General features: G+C 41.7%; 1 protein-coding gene across 4 annotated transcripts in view; it reads right to left on the bottom strand.

Moving 5' to 3' along the window:
- Window positions 1-2,861: 2,861 nt before the first annotated feature.
- myo3b (myosin IIIB) overlaps window positions 2,862-18,634 on the bottom strand; it is a 62,884-nt gene continuing 47,111 nt past the window's right edge. For all 4 annotated transcript variants that reach the window (XM_076747048.1, XM_076747050.1, XM_076747049.1 and 1 more), the window contains 4 exons: window positions 9,933-10,033; window positions 9,509-9,555; window positions 8,981-9,135; window positions 2,862-3,000 (listed from right to left, as the gene is read on the bottom strand). In XM_076747048.1, the coding sequence (XP_076603163.1) occupies window positions 9,027-9,135; window positions 9,509-9,555; window positions 9,933-10,033 (257 nt within the window). In that variant the 3' untranslated portion in view covers window positions 2,862-3,000; window positions 8,981-9,026. The remainder of the gene's footprint in view (window positions 3,001-8,980; window positions 9,136-9,508; window positions 9,556-9,932; window positions 10,034-18,634) is intronic.

Genomic DNA, 18,634 nt, shown 5'->3' with positions numbered 1-18,634 from the left:
TGCAGTTTTCATGAGATAATATCCAAACTTTTGTGGCAGAGCAGTCGAAATGGAAGTTGTAGTTTTCTATATCAACTCTCTGATCTTTATCTGGCTTCCCTGCAGAAACAATCACTGTCCTCTCAACTAGTTTGGAGCGGCAGATTTTGAATTAGATCTGTTCCTTTGAAGGGATTAATGTTCCCAGTCCTCTCCCACGGCTTTACACACAGTCATGAGGGGAAGGGGGAGTCCTGCTGGGCTGCACTGGAGCCATGTTAAACTACAAAACTGGCTACAGGAGCGGTGTAGTCACACTGTTGACTGATACAAAAAACTAGTGGAGATTAACCTTGTTTACATCAAGTTATGGCAGCAGCAGGTTTATTTATAGAGCTTGGAAAAAAGATGCAGAAATCAGGGAAGGTCACTGCTTTGAATCCTGAGCCACGTCGTGTTAAATTTGACATTTACTTAAGAGACATGAGTGTGTGTACTCTGTAGTGACTCTTTGATGAGTTACACTTAGACGTGCCTGTTGGAGGACCATCTTGCTGAGGTGTTAATGCTTGCAATTTTTCAGGATCAAGAAATATTTGTACCACTTGTTAACACAGCGCCTTTATAAGCTACCTGAAGTTATAACTAATTACTTAACTACTGGTCAATAAATCAAATATTAATGCTTTATGAGCAACTACAACTTATGGGTTGCCAAGTTGTGAAAAATCCCTTTTGCTGATTTTTTTTTTAAATCCTCCTCCAGGTTAACAACAATATGCTTTGTGTTTTGATGTTTTTAAGTATTCAGTAAGATGGATTTGTGTAAAAACACAATTAATGACTTACTGACAGACTGCAGACTTGATGTCTGATTGGAAAGTGTGAAACCAGTGAATATGAGCATTTATTAATGTTGTACCAACATTTATAACTAAATCATTACCAGAGACAGGTAAACACCAAGGGGTTTTTCACCACAATCTGGCAACCCAAAACTTCCTGTCAACATTATTAAGTTCTTGTTAGTGGATCCCAAATGATCTGTAGTGCATCTGTAAATTATTTATTAAGCATTTAGAAAGCCATTAGTCACTACATGTGAAATGTACTTTATTAGTGCACATGTATTCACTTTCTGCATTTTGACATTAAAGGATTTTGAGACAAAGGAGCTCAAAACAGGTGAAAAGAGAATAATAAAGTGACCGAATGGTTTATAGATCAGTAAGAACAAGTTTTGGGTTGCCAGGTTGTGAAAAATTCTTCTGACTGGTGCTTATCTTTTCTATTTGAGTAATAATTTAGTTGTAAATGTTGGTGAAAATTTTCGTAAATAATCTCAGGTTTCTGACCTTCTGCTAAGCATTCAGGTGTGTAGAATGTGAATACGCCATTCGTAAAGTGTTTTTACACAAATCTGTCTGGAAAGACGATAAACAACAGCATAAGGGATTTTCATGACTTGGCAACCCAAAAGATGTTTGTACTGATGGATTATAGCTGATTTATAAAGCTACTCAACAATTTATAAAGGATGCCTAATTAGAACATGTATTACAATATTTTTACTGCAAAATCTACTTTATTGGTGTCCATGTATTCTTTTATGCAATTTGAAATGATTTTGACACAGCGGGGCTCAAAACAGGTGGAAAGACAATTACAAAATGACCACCAGCTCTAAACTCAGGTAGCCAGCGGTTAGCAGCTAATCTACTGACCAGCTCAGACATCAGTGTTGTAAACTTTTTTACATTTCCTCTGAGAGTTTGTATTTTGTGCAGAAAAGTGCTGTCACTTAGTTTTTGCTGTCAGGTTTAAATGTCAGATAAATGTCAAATGTTGTAATCTGCTCTCTTATGTCAAACCAGACAACTGTTAAAGTAACGGGAAGATCCACCTTAAAACAGAATTAAGGTTTTTCTACGATCCTGAGCGGCTGCAGTGATCTGCAGACCTTAAAATAGTAGACTTTAATTCTGCTTTAAGGTGGATTTTCACATAAGTCTGCTCTACATGTGAGCCGTCATGCCACGTAAAGGCAAATTCCAGCCATATATGACAACTGCATGAATTTTGTGAACCATCAGCATTACCAAATTATCGATACCTTCCTTTGAGATACTCGGTTCAGCCTTAAATGCAAGTTCTTACATTTTAATGCATCTCAATGGGACTCCAGCTGAAGGATGGATGTGGCTGAGCAGGACTTTGATATAGTTTGTAAGAAATTCATGACTGTGTGCTTGACACAATGTCCAGTCCCTGAGGTAATTTACTTGCTCCAAACCTTTACCGTCTTATGGCCATGCCTCAAGTTTTACAGGGTCACCTCAGCAGTAGTTTGGCTAAAAGAAATTTTTCCTGCGGCATTTGATGGGAAAATTAACTTGGAGGAACCCCCACTGCAGTAGTTTTTCTGCCTATACACTCAGGTTTGAACATGGAAGCAGTCTGCACCGTCTGTGTATTTCATGGAGTACTTTAAAGCATACAGCAAGACAGTCGATCAACAGAAATACTCCTAAGAGCTGGAGACACGTATGAAGCCGCATTTAAGCATCTGCAGAATGTCTGAGAAGTCTTGGAGCTACAGGAAGCAGAACTCACACAGTTGGATCTAAAAACTGAAGCAGGTGTTTTTCTACATGTGCAGAAGTTGGCTCAAATTTCTATTTTGATCCAAGATTTGAATTTCTGTGCAATATGTCCCAAAAAAGAAAGTGTTTTGATTATTGCAATTAAAACAAGTGATGTTACACAGACCCAAAGAGGGATCGATCCCACTGATAAATTCTATTTCTCTATATAATTTTCATAGTTTTGCATAAGATGTGAAAAGGACCATTGATTACCAAAGAACACAAGAAACAATCGTCAAAGGTCAGCAGTTGAAACATATTTATTTGACTCATATAAAACAGCACTTTACTATAAATAAATAAAAATATACAATAGATGAAGTGTGTTGCTGTGTTTGTTTTGGTTCAGGTCCAGTTCAGAGGTGAAGAAGGCAATCTGCAGGAGAGAGAGAAGAACCACGCTGACAACCACCCTCATGCAGCACATTCGAAATACTAATCACCATCACGGTTCAGCTTTCAGTTCAGCTTTATTCCAGCGATTTTCTACGTATTGCACTGACCCCAAATGGATGTGTGAAAGCAGGGCTGCATGTGATCTTGACATTTTGAGCGAACTGACGTAGAGGACAGTGGATTCGACAGAGTTTGGGGCAATGCCACAACGCCAACCCTTTTTTAACTTTCCAGATTCTCTGGACAGTTGGAGAGAAAACAGGTTCCACATCTGTCTCATGCAAGAGATATCAGAGATGGGAAAGAGGGTGGGGTGGGGGAGTGAGCGGGGGGGTGGGGAGAGTGTGAGAGTGAGAGTGAGTTTGAGTGTGTGTGGGAGAGAGAGAGTGAGAGAGAGAGAGAGAGGGAGGGATGGGGGGAGGGAGAGACGCTCCAGGCTACTGGGTACTTGAGCCGCTATAATGGTGTCTCGTATGAGAAAACATCTGTGAATTTCCTCAGTGATCTACAACAAAGTATAACTCAGAGCAGTCACTCAGCCGACCTTTGAAGTTGCTGTCTGACAGAATGCTGCCATTGTTCGCAGCCCCCAACACACAGAAACTCCAACTTTGGTCTCACTAATTTTCCCTGCAATGCGATACAACTCTTTTTTTCCTCCCTCTCTCTTCCGAGTCTATGAAGCTGGGGATCTCTGCATATTCAAGGGCAAAGAGCAAAGCCTTGGCAATGTGCAGGGTTGGCCTGGGGTCACGTAGGGCGGGACAGGTCATTTTACCTTCTCTCAGCCCACCCTGGATGCGCTAATCCAGCCCTGAAGAGGGAAACTCTCCCCCTCTCTGTGATGATATACAAGGTTACAGTCTGCAGTGCCCTCGCAGGAAAAATTACAATAGAAAGATCTCCAGTCATCATTTATACTGATTTATGTTTTAATCACACTTAAATTCTTAAATATTCTTTTGCTTTGGAGGCTACTTTTGAGGTGTTATTGCACCAGAGCACTTAGACAAGGCAATAAGAGCTGCTACATGCTTCTTGCAACTTTAGGTACGCAATGATGTAATTGTAGGAAATTTGAAATATTGTAGTCTACGAACACTTCAACCGTACACAACAAGTTAGCTCCTTCAAAACACGAGGTAGGACTGCAAATACTTGGAAAATGCTATTTTTGATACTGTTATCATCAATTTGTTCAGGTTTGTAACTTTCCTTCAGCATTACAGTAACACTGCATGTTGCATTGGGCTAAATAACGTATGTCAATGAGTTAATTTGAGCAACTATTGAAAATAAAACATGTTCAAAAGAGGAAAGTTGCTTTTGGAGAAGCAATGAAAACATAAGAGAGTATCGTGTTGCCCAGGTCAAACTAACCATTTGCTATAAAATAAAAAAAATGCGAAACATAGATGCCCGCAGAAAGTATGTGAGCAAGTGATCTTAAATAAAATAGTGAGGGGTCTCCATGGACAAACCACGCAAATTTCTGGGAGCATTTATACCGGACTCTACTTTCTTCTGACCTCAATTAAAAGGTTGTTTGCTTGAGCACCAGGTGATTCGTCCCTGCTCCTCCTGGCAGTGGCAAAAAAACAAGCTTTCTGTTATGCATCCCAAACTGAAACAAGGCCGTGGTAATTCTCACACTGTTACCCGTCCAGCGTTTATTCAACGGCAGCTGGTCCCACCATCTGGGAAAGCAGCACCGGGGCAAAACAAAACAGGTTACACCTTTGGCCATGCCAAGTCTGCTAGTGCCCCGCTCCGTCTACAAACTGAGAGAGGCTAATCACAATTTCACGCTCTGATTTGTCAAATCCCATTCCAGCACCGGAGGCACCAAGAAAACTTTTAAGTCAATAAATTTCATGGTGTACAGGATAACAGCTTTTCTATACTGTTTCTATTGTTCTATGTAAGCCTTTTCTGGCTTAAGCCCTCTTTACACAAGGAAGCAAATGAATGGTTACATCTCTCTTATGCAAATGAAAAGGAAGCCGTAATTTTGACCAAAACATTTGGTCACCACCAAGATTAGCAGCCGGCAACAAACTCTTATCTCCTCATGCATGTATCTTATATTCATGCAAATGTTAACAACAAAACAGTGCACAGAGCACCCTCAACAAACTGCAGGTGTGAGGAAGCTGAAACAAAAGCCACTGTAACCCTAATGGCATCCCTTGTCATTAAGAGACCTTTGATGTATGTACTCAACAGACTCTTTTATCTCCTTCTTCCTCTTTGCCTCTCACTCTCTGTCTCTACCCGGCTCAACCAGTTTCTTTATTAATGCCGTCTTTAGGGAATGTTCTCTTGCTCAGAGCCCTCAACACACATCTGACATCTGGGTGACGCTCGCGTTATGCTGCTTTCTTTGGCACCAATCATTAGCCAGCAAAGTGCATCACAATGCTAAGTTCGTAGCTATTCTGGACGCCTTGCTCATCCTCTGTCCTTGAAGTTGGTGGGAATAAAAACTATTGCAAAACAAGGCTCGGCATTAATTCTTTACTCATAAAACTGAGGTACGCAATCATAAAACAGCACGATATATTCTACTGTGGTTGAAAACTGACAAGCACGTAAACTGCATTAAAACAGTATTTGAAAAGGCTGCACATGAAATACAGGTATTCAAACTCTCCCTTTGAACTCAAAGGATATAGAAACAGGACAATGTTGGCCTAATCGTGTTCTCTCTTTGAAGTGAGACATCACTATTAGGTGAAAAGGTAAGTATGCTTCTTTAGAAAATAAAAGCTTTTCATCATTTGTTAAGGCTGCAGCTCGAGTGATTTTCATAAAGGTGGTTTAAAACTTTGGATAACGCTCTTCGAGGCTGCCTTGGATGTAGCTCGAATGAAAGTGCTGCACGTGAAGCAAATAGCTAAAATGGCAAGAATAACACCAGCAGTAACGCTGGCCACATTAAAGCGGCCGTCTTTCGTGCACCAGATGTTGTCAGATTTAATGAGGAAAAACAAGAGGGAGCTGGATTTATGAAGACGTATTAAAGAGAACAGAGGTGTCAGACCCCGAACGCTGAGTCGACGCTGCGTCTGACCCTCAGCGACCTGCCCGCGGACCCCTAAAGACGACCAGGAAGTCCGAGCAAACGCGGGAGCTTCAGTTCATTAGGTCAGAACATCCTTCACCAGAGTGACGACAGTATTTCATAACATTTTCCTTTTGCAACACATAATCAGCTAACCAAGGCAATTACCTACACACCTCCGCTCACCTCCTCTCATATGCTAAAGCAGGCAATCAGCCAGGGAGTTAATTTGGCAGAGAAAAACAGGGGAAGAAACACCCACTCTGGAACCATTTGTCACCACAGTCCAACCTTGTTATTCAAAGTAGAGAGCCTATTTGAAATTCCTCTCCGTGGTAAAAACAGGGCCAAAATAATCAAGGGAGCATGATCACACTTAATTGATTCAGTGTACTTTTAAGATGCACTACAGGGTGCTGGGGTGACCTATTTCAGACTGCTCTTCAGAGGAGCCAACTATCCCAGCAAGGGAGTAATGCACAACGAGGATTTTAATTATTGCAGGATCTGTGGCTAAGACCGGAGGTGAAATGCTTCTGAACTAACTGTGACACCACATTATAACACTGCCAGTGGTCTGGGGTATTACTCTTTGAATTATTTATTTAATTTTTTTTTTTTTTTTTTTTTCCAGAATTAAATGTGACAATAAATTGAAAAGACCAGGACTTTATTATTGATGTAGCTTAATTATGTGAGCTAATTTGATCATGGAAACAGCTGATTTCTACTTTTTATTCCAGCAATAGCTGTCCCCCAAATAATTGGAACCAAATCTAAGAAAAAAACCCACAGGATTTATCCATGTGAAAAACACTATTTTTAGATAAATATTGTCTGAAATTTTTCATTAAATAAGGGCTGCTTTTGCTTTTGTGCGTTACATTTTGTCATCGTCTTATTTAGATGACACTACAATTCAAAGAGAAATACTGTGGTTTTTATTCAGCTACATCTATATAACAGCTGTGCTAGTACTCTTGAATGCAGCATACTTTTAAAGTAAAGTAAATCTAAATACTTCTTCCAGCACTGTGTAGAGGTTGTGAAACATTTTGCACTAACTTCACCACGACAAACATTGCGGCTGCTCAACACAGCATAGTTATGGTTGGAAGATGACAGGCTGAAAACCACAGTGATGTCAAGTGGACTTGAGTCCATGTACCATCTTAAATTTCACATGCACCTTGTTTTAATTACATTTCAGGAGGAGGCATTAAAGGAATGCCTTGTACTCCACATGTGGAAAGAAGCAGAAATAAGACATATAACTAGTGATGTTTAGATCATGAGTCAGTCCTCGGTGTCTCAACCTGAGTCTGACCCTCACAGTACTGAGTGGTGGGATTTGATGAGCACTTTGGGCCTCTTTAAACCCACCAGGACTCATGTGAACCTGAACCAAAGTGAAGCCGGTCTCGCTATCTAGGCAGAGCTCTAATGTTTTCCCCGCTGAGTATAAGGAGGATGAGATCCTCAGTCATACCACCCTACTCTTCCTATTAAGATCAAAATCTCCTCTCAGGCCCTCGGGTGTCAACAAAGGGAGATGCAGTAAATGATATGCAAATTGAAAAGAAAAAAAAAAAAGCTCCACAAATCAACTCGCCAGCCCTGCATTTCCGACACTTCACATCTTAAAAGAAAATTCCTGTATTTAGGATGAAATTCAAAGTGAGGTCTAGCTCTGCCTCTGTGGGGCTATGTGTGGTGATTCCAGCACTCAGACAGCACAAAGCCCCTCTAACTGCAGGCAGCTCGCTGTGGGAGAACTCGAAGGGAGAGTTTGGGCTTTCAGAGGGATTTGTCTCTGGATCCATCGTAGACAATAGACATAATGCTCAAAAATAGGTAGATGTTTCCCAGTCAGGTTAACAGCACCAAGTTCAGAAACACGCTGCCTGCAAGACGAAGGGCCTCTAAGAGCAAATATGGAGCAACGCTGAAAAGATAACAGATTAGTCGACTGACAAAAAAAAAAAAAATATCAATGTTTATTTTAATTTTAAGAAACTAACTGTTATTGCTGTCCTTATTGAGATAACACACCAAACATCTGCTGGTTAAAGCTTTAAAAATGCAAGGATTTGATGGCTGTACTTCAGTTTGTGTCATGAGAAACTGAATATTAGATATTTTTAACAGATGGTCAAACAAATGGTGACAGAAATGATATTAAAGACATTTCTTTTGTCATCATTTTCAACATTTCATAGACTGAAGAATCAATTAATCAAACATTCGGTAGATAATAAGAACAAACATGGAGCTTAAACATCTGACATAACGACATTAAAGCTACGAATGAATGCTCAGCATCGAAGTGTTTGTTCTGTATTGATGAAAGCTGCCCTCTCAGTGCATCACATGAGGTATTCTTTGTGCAATGTGCAATGTCATTAATTTATTGTTTGATGCAACATCTGGATTCTTTCACAGCAGTTTCTAAGCCGAATAATAATTTCTTAATCAGTGGATTTAAGACCCTGAAAAAGCCTCCTGATCACTGACAAACACCAGAATGATGATGAAATTGCCACATTGAGCAGCAGAGTAGAGGTCAGTACATACAAGAGGAAGACGTCTGGAGCCCCTCTGGTTGCTAAATGTAACATCTGTATAATCGAGCATTCTGGCGATAAAACCTCGGCTGAAATGGAAGAACTGTGGCGGCTACACAGAAAACATCACAGCGCTTATTGAAAACTGTTGTAATAATATCACTGATGAGTAAGTTGTTCCTTTCCATCCACTTTGGATTAACAGCTGAGGGCATCGCATACACAGGACGCTTATTCTGCACTGCTGCGCCCTGCTTCACATACCGCAGCACATCCAACACTGAGGAGGCTCTTTGGAGTGTCTGTCTACATGTCTGCCGTGTCTGTCTTACCGGTTGACATGGTTGTAAGGCTCAGCTCTGACTGACGAGAGGCCCACTAGAAAGGGTGGGAGGGGGGGGCGGTCGCGTACTCTTCCTCGGGGATTGACTCCACAGTTGACAGTAATTTGTAGTACTCATCTTCTCCATCCAGCACTTTGATTTGACTGTGTTGGGAAAGAAGACGAGAAAGTGGTGAGGAGTAACTGGGATGCAGAGCGGTGTGGGTGTGTAAAAACAACATATTCCGAATAAAACAATACTTTCAGATGAGGCGTTTTCTTAAGCACACCGATCCCAAGCAGGACATCGTTTAATGTACAAATACAAGTCAGACCTTCAACAATTAAAATTAGCATGCTGACAAAGCCGTAATATGTAGCCTCCTCTCTAATGACGCAGAGCAACTGCTCATAAAAAGCCTGTTATTTTCAGCTCTCCATTTACATTATAAGAAAACAACTCCATTTCTGGATTCTCCTATTCCACAAAGGGCCTGCTCTGTTTAGAGTTGCTGTAAGTAGGAAAGCAGTTATTTACCCAAGTTTTCTCGGCTTCCTCTTGCTCCCCTGGTAATCCAGAGTTCTCTGAGGAAAGGGCCAAGAGCACACAGTCAAAAGATGAGCAGAGAGTCATTAATTTTTAATTCAAAGTGATTTTGTGTTGAATGCGAGCAGATGCTGATAATATCAGAAGTCACAGCATAATTTTTTCTGATCAAAGGGCTCAAGTGAGTCTGATGAAGCATGCATCTTGCTCAGCTTTGATAAACCACATCAATTATTCACCGTGAAGGCAGACATCCTGACATGAAAGCAACAGATAAAGAGCATAAGCACATGTTCAAGACAAGAGGCAGAGAAGCGTGGGGGTGGGGCTCCAGGGTCTGGCACAGGTAGGTTTAATTGTATTATCATGTGGAACCAAAGTCAGACAAAGGCCTTTATCGGCACTTTGAACTCACATTTAGCTGGTTGTAGTAGAGGCTGTCTTCGGGGCTGTTGAGCAGCTTGGGCTGCTGGCCCCGCCGGCGAGGAGTTCTCTGCTGCAGCTTCATCACTGGACCTGCAACAGAGGAAAAATTAGGGCAGTGATCCAACCAAGCAAAACAACAAGCACCAACATGATACCGATGGTGATGACAGCAGCCGCAAACACATTCTGCCCTCCACTTTGTGGATCTGCATCCTCGTGTGACAAAGTGGCAGAAACCTCTTAAATCTACTTCGGTTTGGGTTTGAGATTATGTAATTTCATCGATGAGCTGACTCAATAACAGCTTAACGTTACACAAATCCACACACATGCACTACATCTAATTATATCTGCCCTGACAGGTGCACAGCAGACGACGGTTCAATTTGCTCAATAGCTGCAATAGAAGAGGTAGAGGTGAGACTGCGGTGTGTGGTGTTGGAAACACTTTCACTGTTCTGTGACCAAAACCTACAAAGAGAGCGAAAAGTGATCCTTGAATGCGTTTACACTGAGGCTCAGATCAGATCTTGACATTCCTTCATACTAGAAATGAGTGAAAACTAACATAGTTCCAGTTATAATACATGCTCAAACTTTGCATTATGTTACAATAACACTGGATCAATGTGTGATCATATGATGTGTGGAGTACGTTTGTCAGAGCCTGAGAAGACATAAATGATTTTAACAACGCTTGAAAACAGGTGAGACAATTTAATACCTTTAGTCCAAGTAGAGGAAAGGTACTTATTTTTAATGCATCAGACTTTGTCTCAGGGAGGAGTTACACCGATGTATCTCGTAATTGAAGAAGTAGTCGGTCGTGCTGTGGTTGGAGGCTTGTCTCCTCACAAGGAGTTTAATGAGGAAGTTGTTCAGAGTGGTTGTTTCAGCTTTTTCAGTCTTTTACAAGGTGCTGTTTTTGTGCTGAAGACAGTTTCCTGGAGTACACGAGCAAACGTAGAGTCTGCAATTAGCCAGATTGAATATTGTTGGTTTGGAACTAATTATTTGCCAATAAACAAGATCAGGGTCAAGAGCTGCTTCTTAATGTACTGCAACTGAAACTAACTGTGATGTCAAAGTAAGTAATGAGAGAGGTGGAAACACTGCACAGCAGCAAAACACAGTCAGGTGCTGGTCAAACACAGATATGATGTTAAAGTGTGCTAATAAAAAAAAAATTACCATTTTGGGACTGGTGTTAGAGTTAGATGAGAAGATCGATGCCACTTTAATATCTGTGATTTAAATACGAACCCACAGCCAGCAGCCAATTATCTTATCTTAGCATAGAGACTGGAAACAGGGATTAACAGCTAGCCTGGCTCTGCCTGAACTAAATAAATCAGCCCACCATCAGCCATAAAACTCACATATTAACATGTTATATCTTGGTTTTTGGACCCCAGTAAAACCACAACTTGATGTTTTCACAGTTGGGTTAACTGGTGAGCTTTAGGGGCGCTGCGATGTGGACTGTGTTGGGTTTGGACAGAACCAGGCTAGCTCTTTCCCTTTGTTTTCAGTCTTTGTGCTAAGCTAAGCTAAGCTAACCAATCCAATGTGCAGACATGAGAAGTATCAGTTTGTTTGATTGTTTTTAACCGTTGAAGCTATAAGATGTGAGTGGCAGCCCCGCACAATGGAGGACTACAGAATTTGATTTGTGCCGATTTGGATGAACTGACCCTTTAAAGTGAACTGACAGCCATTCGCTGGCCTATGAAATGAACATTTGCACACCGATGAATGAAAATCCTACACTGACTCAGCAGATCCTCAGGACTCTAGATGTAGATTTTCACCCTCCTACTTCCTCCTGAAACCAGTGCCACAAATGTGAGCTGTGGCTAATCTGTTAAACAGAGTAAGAAGTAATTTACACTTTCACATTCCCGCCCATTGAAGGACTTCTTCTCTGTTCTCTGCTGCCTCTCTTCCAGCAGATGAACTGAATCTTTGGCAGCGTAAAGTTGTTTCCCCTGATTGTTCAAAACAGCGTACTGAAGAATGAATTATTCATCGCGCCACGGAAAGTGAAATGTTATTGACGACTTACTAAAGATAATGACTTATTATTCAAACATAAGACAATTACGGAGGCTTATTGCAGTCTTCTGCTGCCGTACACCCTGGGCTTCAAAATTTCTAGGTTACAAAAGTGTGTTTTAAAGCCAAGACACCTTTACAAGGGAGCATCTATATTTAATGTCAGATAACGTTTCATCTTCTTTGCCTACGTTTTTGGGTGAGACAGGACATTTCTTCATCATCTCTTGCTACCTCGGCTTCTCTACCTTGACTAAAGCTGCATTTGCTTTTTCCATCTTAACACTACTTTGTACTCACTTTGAACAGACCTCATCACATCTCAATCCTATACATCAAAGAGCAAGCTCCCCACACACACCCCCACCCCCCATCTTTCCTCGGCTTTCTTGATGTTATTCAAACCAGCACAGGTTTACTAAAGTCACACTTTGTAAATGCCCAGAAAGTTCCTGTCAGTTCTGAGATATTAGCTAACTTTTACCGTGAATCTTATCTCCTCCAGCCTCAGAGGTGTTAACAGTCCACTGTGTGAATCCTTGTCACCCCTGAATATTTGAGGATATTTGGACAGAGCTTGGTTTGGCTGCATCAAAAGCACTTAGGTTTAAATATTACATTGTGATAAATCGTACAGCATTGCTGCTTAAAGCTACTGCATCTTTATGACATGTTGTGGTGAAAGGAAAACAAAGCAGCACCTTTAGTTAAACAATGTCTGTATGTAGGACATTGTTCTGCTAATGATGCAGAAATGGATTTGATAAGCAAATGTTTTATTCCCCTGAAATTGCATCAAAGCACTCAATCACGAAAAACAAATCCTTACGTCCTTGAACGAACGGAATCATATTGTAAAACAGGCTGCACTGTCTGTTTATGTGTTGTTTATCTTAAAGACAGTGATGCACTGACTCTTAAATGCGTTCACTGGAGCCAAAAGATGAGATCTGCTGTCGGGCTGAAAGTCATTAAAGCAGTTTGGTACAGGCTGAAATCCATCCACAACCATTGGATGGATGGTTATTAAATGTTTACGCAGACATTCATGATCCCTGGAGGATGAATTACAGTTACTTTGTTGATCCTCTTTTCATCTAACGCCATCATCAGGTCAACATTTAATTGGTTCAATATTTTGATTTATGACAAAATACTTGCAAAACTAGTGACATTATCATCAGTTGCGCTCTGTGTTAAGCACTAATTAGCAAATATTAGCATGTGAACACACTAAATACCCGCTAAACACGGGAATGTTAGCATATAGCTCAAAGAAAAATATGCCTAAGTACAGCATGACAAGAACCGCTAGAGTGACTGTAGACCTTTATTCTTGTTTTTACGGAAAAGTTTACTTGAACCGACCTTGTCTTTTGACTGTCTTGTGCTAAAAACAAAAAAGAAAGAACAATCACAAACAATTATTTTATCTGTTTCTATTATTGTATGCGCAACATACATTTGTGGTTGTGGTTGGTGTGATCATATTTTGTTTAAAACTATGTAGACCACATAATACAAAGCTGTGGTTGAGTTTACAGAAAATAACTGCATTTTAAATCACAAGTGCCAAATTTGGTTGAGATCTCAATTAGATGTTTTCCTAAAATTGCTCAGCCGCTGGATCGACCCGCTACAGATCTGGAGCCCAAAATACGACACATCACCATCTATCCATTCTGACCTGCAGCGATCAGAGCATGCAGCAGATCAGAGGATGGGTCAGGCCGCCCATCTCTCTGTTTGGGAAATCACTGCCATTTGATCCAGGCCAGCCCCAGAGGAATGCTGCTCCTGCAGATATTACAGGCGAGGAGACTGCCAAACTGGCTTCTGGCATGCGAGCGCACGGCTTGGACATGGGCTGGGAAGGGGTCAGACAGTGGCTCACACCGGGGGTTTGCTAAATGATCATGGGTAATGTCTGCTGTTTGGGGTGGGGAGGAATAATGGTCGACTGGGAATACAGAGGCAGCACGGTTCATACAATATTGATTTCTCCGTATCAAAAGAAAGCCAAGCAGAGTTTGCTCCTCTCGGTGAGAGATGTACATATTGTACATGTTTGCTTCTTGAGATAAAAAGGGCTGGAATTCTTTTTGAGATAGGTGTTTCTTTCATTTTCAAAGAGCAGCAGATGACTCGTATTACATCTCTAAATACCACTTTGAAATCCCTTGAAAATCAGAATGCTTCTCAGAAACAACATAAAAGGGCTGCTAAAAGGGATTTTTAGTGGAATAAATTAGAGATGTATCGATTTACTTCCCAAATCATGTGCTGCTATCACCTGACTTCTCCCAGACCACAGAGAACCACTTGGGCTTTGTTTATTCAGATGGAGGGAGCAGAGGCACCAAAAGGCATGGATTATAAGGAAAAATCATCAGCAGGGGCCTTTGATGTCTAAATGAGGCATGTGCAACCCAGACCCCTCTCTTTACCTCACAACTGCCTCTTCTCACACACACACACACGCACGCACAGACACACGTGGGTACATAAACCCACACGCATTCAAACTTGTGCACACATACCTTCACATGCATGTGTGCACAGGAACACAGACAATATTCCTGGGTTGCAAACAAAGACTCCACACAGATATCTGAAGTTAAAGAGGATTTCCAGAACTTCTCAGAGCTTCTGAGATTTATTACCGCTCTCATCAGTTTGGACATCATTCTTAAATAGCAACTCATATGCTTTAAATTATAAGACAAACTGGTCAAGTCCTGCAGATAAGGCCGAAAAAAAGAGCAAGTTCCTGCATCTGTTTTCACTAATGCAAGCAGAGGATGTTGTTACTTACAACCAATTTTTCACACTGAAATCAATCATTTCCCCTGACAGCAGATTTGGAACTTTGACTCCAAAAGAAATGTTTGTGTGGAGGAAAAAATCTCTATACTTTGTGGAAGTCAATCATTTGTCAGACACATAATATAAGTAATTTATAACTGTGACCTGGCAGGATGAGTAAAAAGTAAGTAGTGAGGAGGGAGACATGAATGACAAGGAAGCCAAGCCAAAAATAGATTAAATATGCAAATGAAAGGCATTAAGCTTTTTCTCTGCTGATCGGTGGGATCCCTCGTAATTTTATTAGATAAAATATGGTTTATTTAATGATTTAAAACTGTATTTTGTCAACAACAGTGACAAACTAGTGAGAAAAAAAACTTTGTTAAACTACATCAAATGAGTCAATCCAAATGCGAAATTACAGAGAACTTGGAGCATCATTTTCCACCTTGATTTTACATCTGAGGAGATTATTCTGTTGGAATTGTGATGATGAGTAGTTTGGAAGTACATCCTGTTAACTACTCCCACTGACATTAAGAGGATTACGTAGGTAGCGTCAGACAGAGGCAACTCCTTCCGTTAAGTTGAGTCTTTCCTATCCCTTCCAAATCTCTGCTGCCGCTACGTCGAGCCTGTAATTTGCCTAAAACTGAAGGCATCCGGTTGAGACGCTGCGATATGTGGAGACAGACAGATCAATCAAAAGGCTGAGAGACAGCGAGAGGGTGGGAGCGTATTTGTCTAGAGAACACGGAGAGGGTGGACCATTTGTCTGGCAGATGCATGTTGAGATGGTGATGCTGCTGCTTTGGCGGTGGTGGCGGCGGCGGCGGCGGTGGTGGTGGTGGTGGTGGTGGTGGTGGGTTGTGGAGCAGCACCTGGTGGCTGCAAACCTTGTGGGAGGACATGTGGGAAGATGTTTAAGAGCTGAGGGAGGGAGTGAGAAGAGAGGAAAGTGAGATGTACTGGTGAGTGTGGGTTTGACCTCAGTGTGGGTAAAACAGCGTCCACATTTCCAACGAGCTCTCTCGGCTGCAGCTATAAAGCGCAGAGACAGCTCGGGGCGACAAACAAAATCAATTCTTATTGACTGTACCATGTTATGCACCGAGGGGACGTAACTATTACCAATAAATCAACATGAACTTCAACTACTCCCTTCATTTTTCTCTTTTCTCATCGCTTCAAACGACCAGGTTAACTCTCTTCCAAGGCGCAGAGGTAATTGGTCTCTGTGTTGTGGCTCCACTTTATCACTGTCTCTCTCTTGACATGTATGTTTACCACAACTATAATCTTCAAAAAGCCTGTTAACATAAGTAGCTCAGCTTTCATAAACCATAAAGTCAGCTCTGACTGATCCTCAGCACCATCCTGTTTACCACGCTGAGGAGCATAAGCAGCACTCTGATCGTATCTGCTGCTTGCTAGCAAAGGCTTTCTTTCTGCACACGCCTCTGTGACTCATTTCCAAACATGTTGTATTAATATTCAAACTCGGCAGACAGGTGACGAGAGGTGACATCGCCTTGAGTGTGCAGCTTACACGACTGCACCGTGCATGTGGAACTTTTTCACTGACAAAACATGGGAAATCAAAGGTTTGTGCTGCAGACATCTGAGAGCGCCCCGAGTACAAAGTGCTTTAATGCTCTCTTCCCACCATAAAATGCAACACTGCGGGTATTTTGCTAAAGAGTGAGAATAGTTGCCTCGCCTGGTGTCAGATATACAGCGAAGCAGACATCTACCCAAATCTTCTCACCCCATGGTCTGCTTTGTTTCACACATGAAAGAAAAAACTGTGCTGAGCACGTCACTTGCAGCACTAGGCTTTGTTAAATCACGTAGAAAAGACCCAACGTCCGTCAAACACATTGAGAGGTTCCAGGTCATGCCCCGGTGTTTTGGCATTAATGGGAGCAGGGTGTAGAGTGTGTGCGAGTGTCTGGAGGGGTGGGGTAATTCGATTTCCATGGCTAATTTTCTGTTTTTCTACGCTGGTGTCCTGAAACACTCCAGGTCGAGCTCTAGCCCAAGAGAACCGACGCGATCACCAGAGGCGACAGCAGGATGAGACACAGGAAGGAGCCTGGTCTCCAAACATCTGGCAGGGCAAGGCTTCCATGACTCGCTCAACCTCGGGATGAAAAAAAAAAAGGCCCTCAGATCTGCGGGGATCAAAGTGTGCCCTGGGTGCCTGAGCCACCGTGGCCTCCCTCAACATATTCAAATGGGGTTTCCTGAAAGAAGTTGGAGCCACAAGCAGACCTTGGAACACAAACGAGGCAGGAAAAGGGGCGGCTATGAATACCTGAAATCTGTGTGCTCGCCACACAAAATAAGTAAAGCGTTAGTAAAGCCCATGGCGGAAGAGGAAGAGGACATTTAAATAGAATATAACTGAACCGTCAGATATGAGACATTATTATTCATGTGCCCGAGGCTAATTCAGTCAGTGCAGAGACCCTTTAATTTAACTAACAACAAAAAGAAGTGAAAGAGAGTGTTTGACTCACTGCAATAAATGATGCCGATGAGATTATTTTAGGAGTTAGTGGTTCCCAGTTTAAGGGTCAGGACCCTCCAAACTGTCCCCCAAGATAACAGATCACTTGAAAAATCTTCTTCTTATCAAGTACTTTCTGCTTGTAATGTGAGTCCGTGAAGTCTTATGCTCTTAAAACACGGGAAACATATGCCAGTGCATCGAGAAAATTTTCCACTTTTTTGTAAATCAAGTTTAATTTTTCTTAATTCCTGAGCAGCAACCTGCTTTCTTCTTTGTTGGTACTAAATTCTAGAAAATTCTTGCAAAACAAGTTGACTTCTGTTGGAAACATGTTGAAATTCTCTTTAACTATCAGCTGAAATCACAATGATCAAAGGGATATGAAAGAAAAGCGCAAAGTCAGGTTCACTCTTCTGACTTTTTTTCATAGTTTTGCTTTTTTCTTGTGAAAAATGGACACTTTCAGACCTCCATGCCTCTAGAAATCCTTCAAATTAAACAACCTAAGCAGCTCATAACTCAGTTCTACACTGAGGCCACAGACTGAATACGGGGGGTTGTAAGCTAAAAAGCTTGGTGACAATATGTGATACAGTACAAAGTAGTAATAGTAGCAGCAGTAGTGCTACATCTCATGGTTCAAAAGCTCTACTTTTAAGGTTTCCCAGCAATGAAAACATTTAAATGGTGTATATTTAAACAAATTTTAAGCTGGAGGGGAGGAATGACTTTTACACATCAAATGAGCCATTCTACTTCCTCATCTCAGACTTCAAAGAAACAACAAAAACAAGAGAATAATTGAGCTGTTACTCCAAAACTCTCTGTGTTCGAGAATGACTGGAAGCTCCGGTGACACGGGACAAAACGTACATTTGAGAAAAATGCCCCCATGCTGGCATTAACTGCAGCGTTTCCCTCCATAATCACTCTGACATTATAAATTCATCAAATACTGCCTCCCTTCAGCAGCAGTGATGCCTGGGAGCGGGGGTCACCTGTATGCAGCATTACCGAATTAGCCGCTATCTAACCCAGACCTGCTGTGGCATGCTGACACTAATCCCGGGCCCGCTAGAGAGCCCTGTCTGTGTTACATTATCATGTCTAATCCCCGTAATCTCTCAGACGCGCTGCTAAATGCTAGTTCACCTCCGTCTCTTACCTCATACCCCTCTAATAACATTAATGAAGGGCCAGGCACCCATTACCGAAGCTACCCCAGTGGTGACGGCCGTAATCGGAGGCCCCCTGCGCAGCCACCCACTCAGCCTTCCAGGCAGCAGGAATTAATGTAATTCATTGCCTGGGGC

This window comes from Chaetodon auriga, chromosome 13 (genome assembly GCF_051107435.1).
Source record: "Chaetodon auriga isolate fChaAug3 chromosome 13, fChaAug3.hap1, whole genome shotgun sequence".
In the NCBI taxonomy this organism is placed as follows: Eukaryota; Metazoa; Chordata; class Actinopteri; order Chaetodontiformes; family Chaetodontidae; genus Chaetodon; species Chaetodon auriga.
Note: the sequence above shows the minus strand (reverse complement) of the source record. Positions and strands in the feature narration are given on the sequence as shown.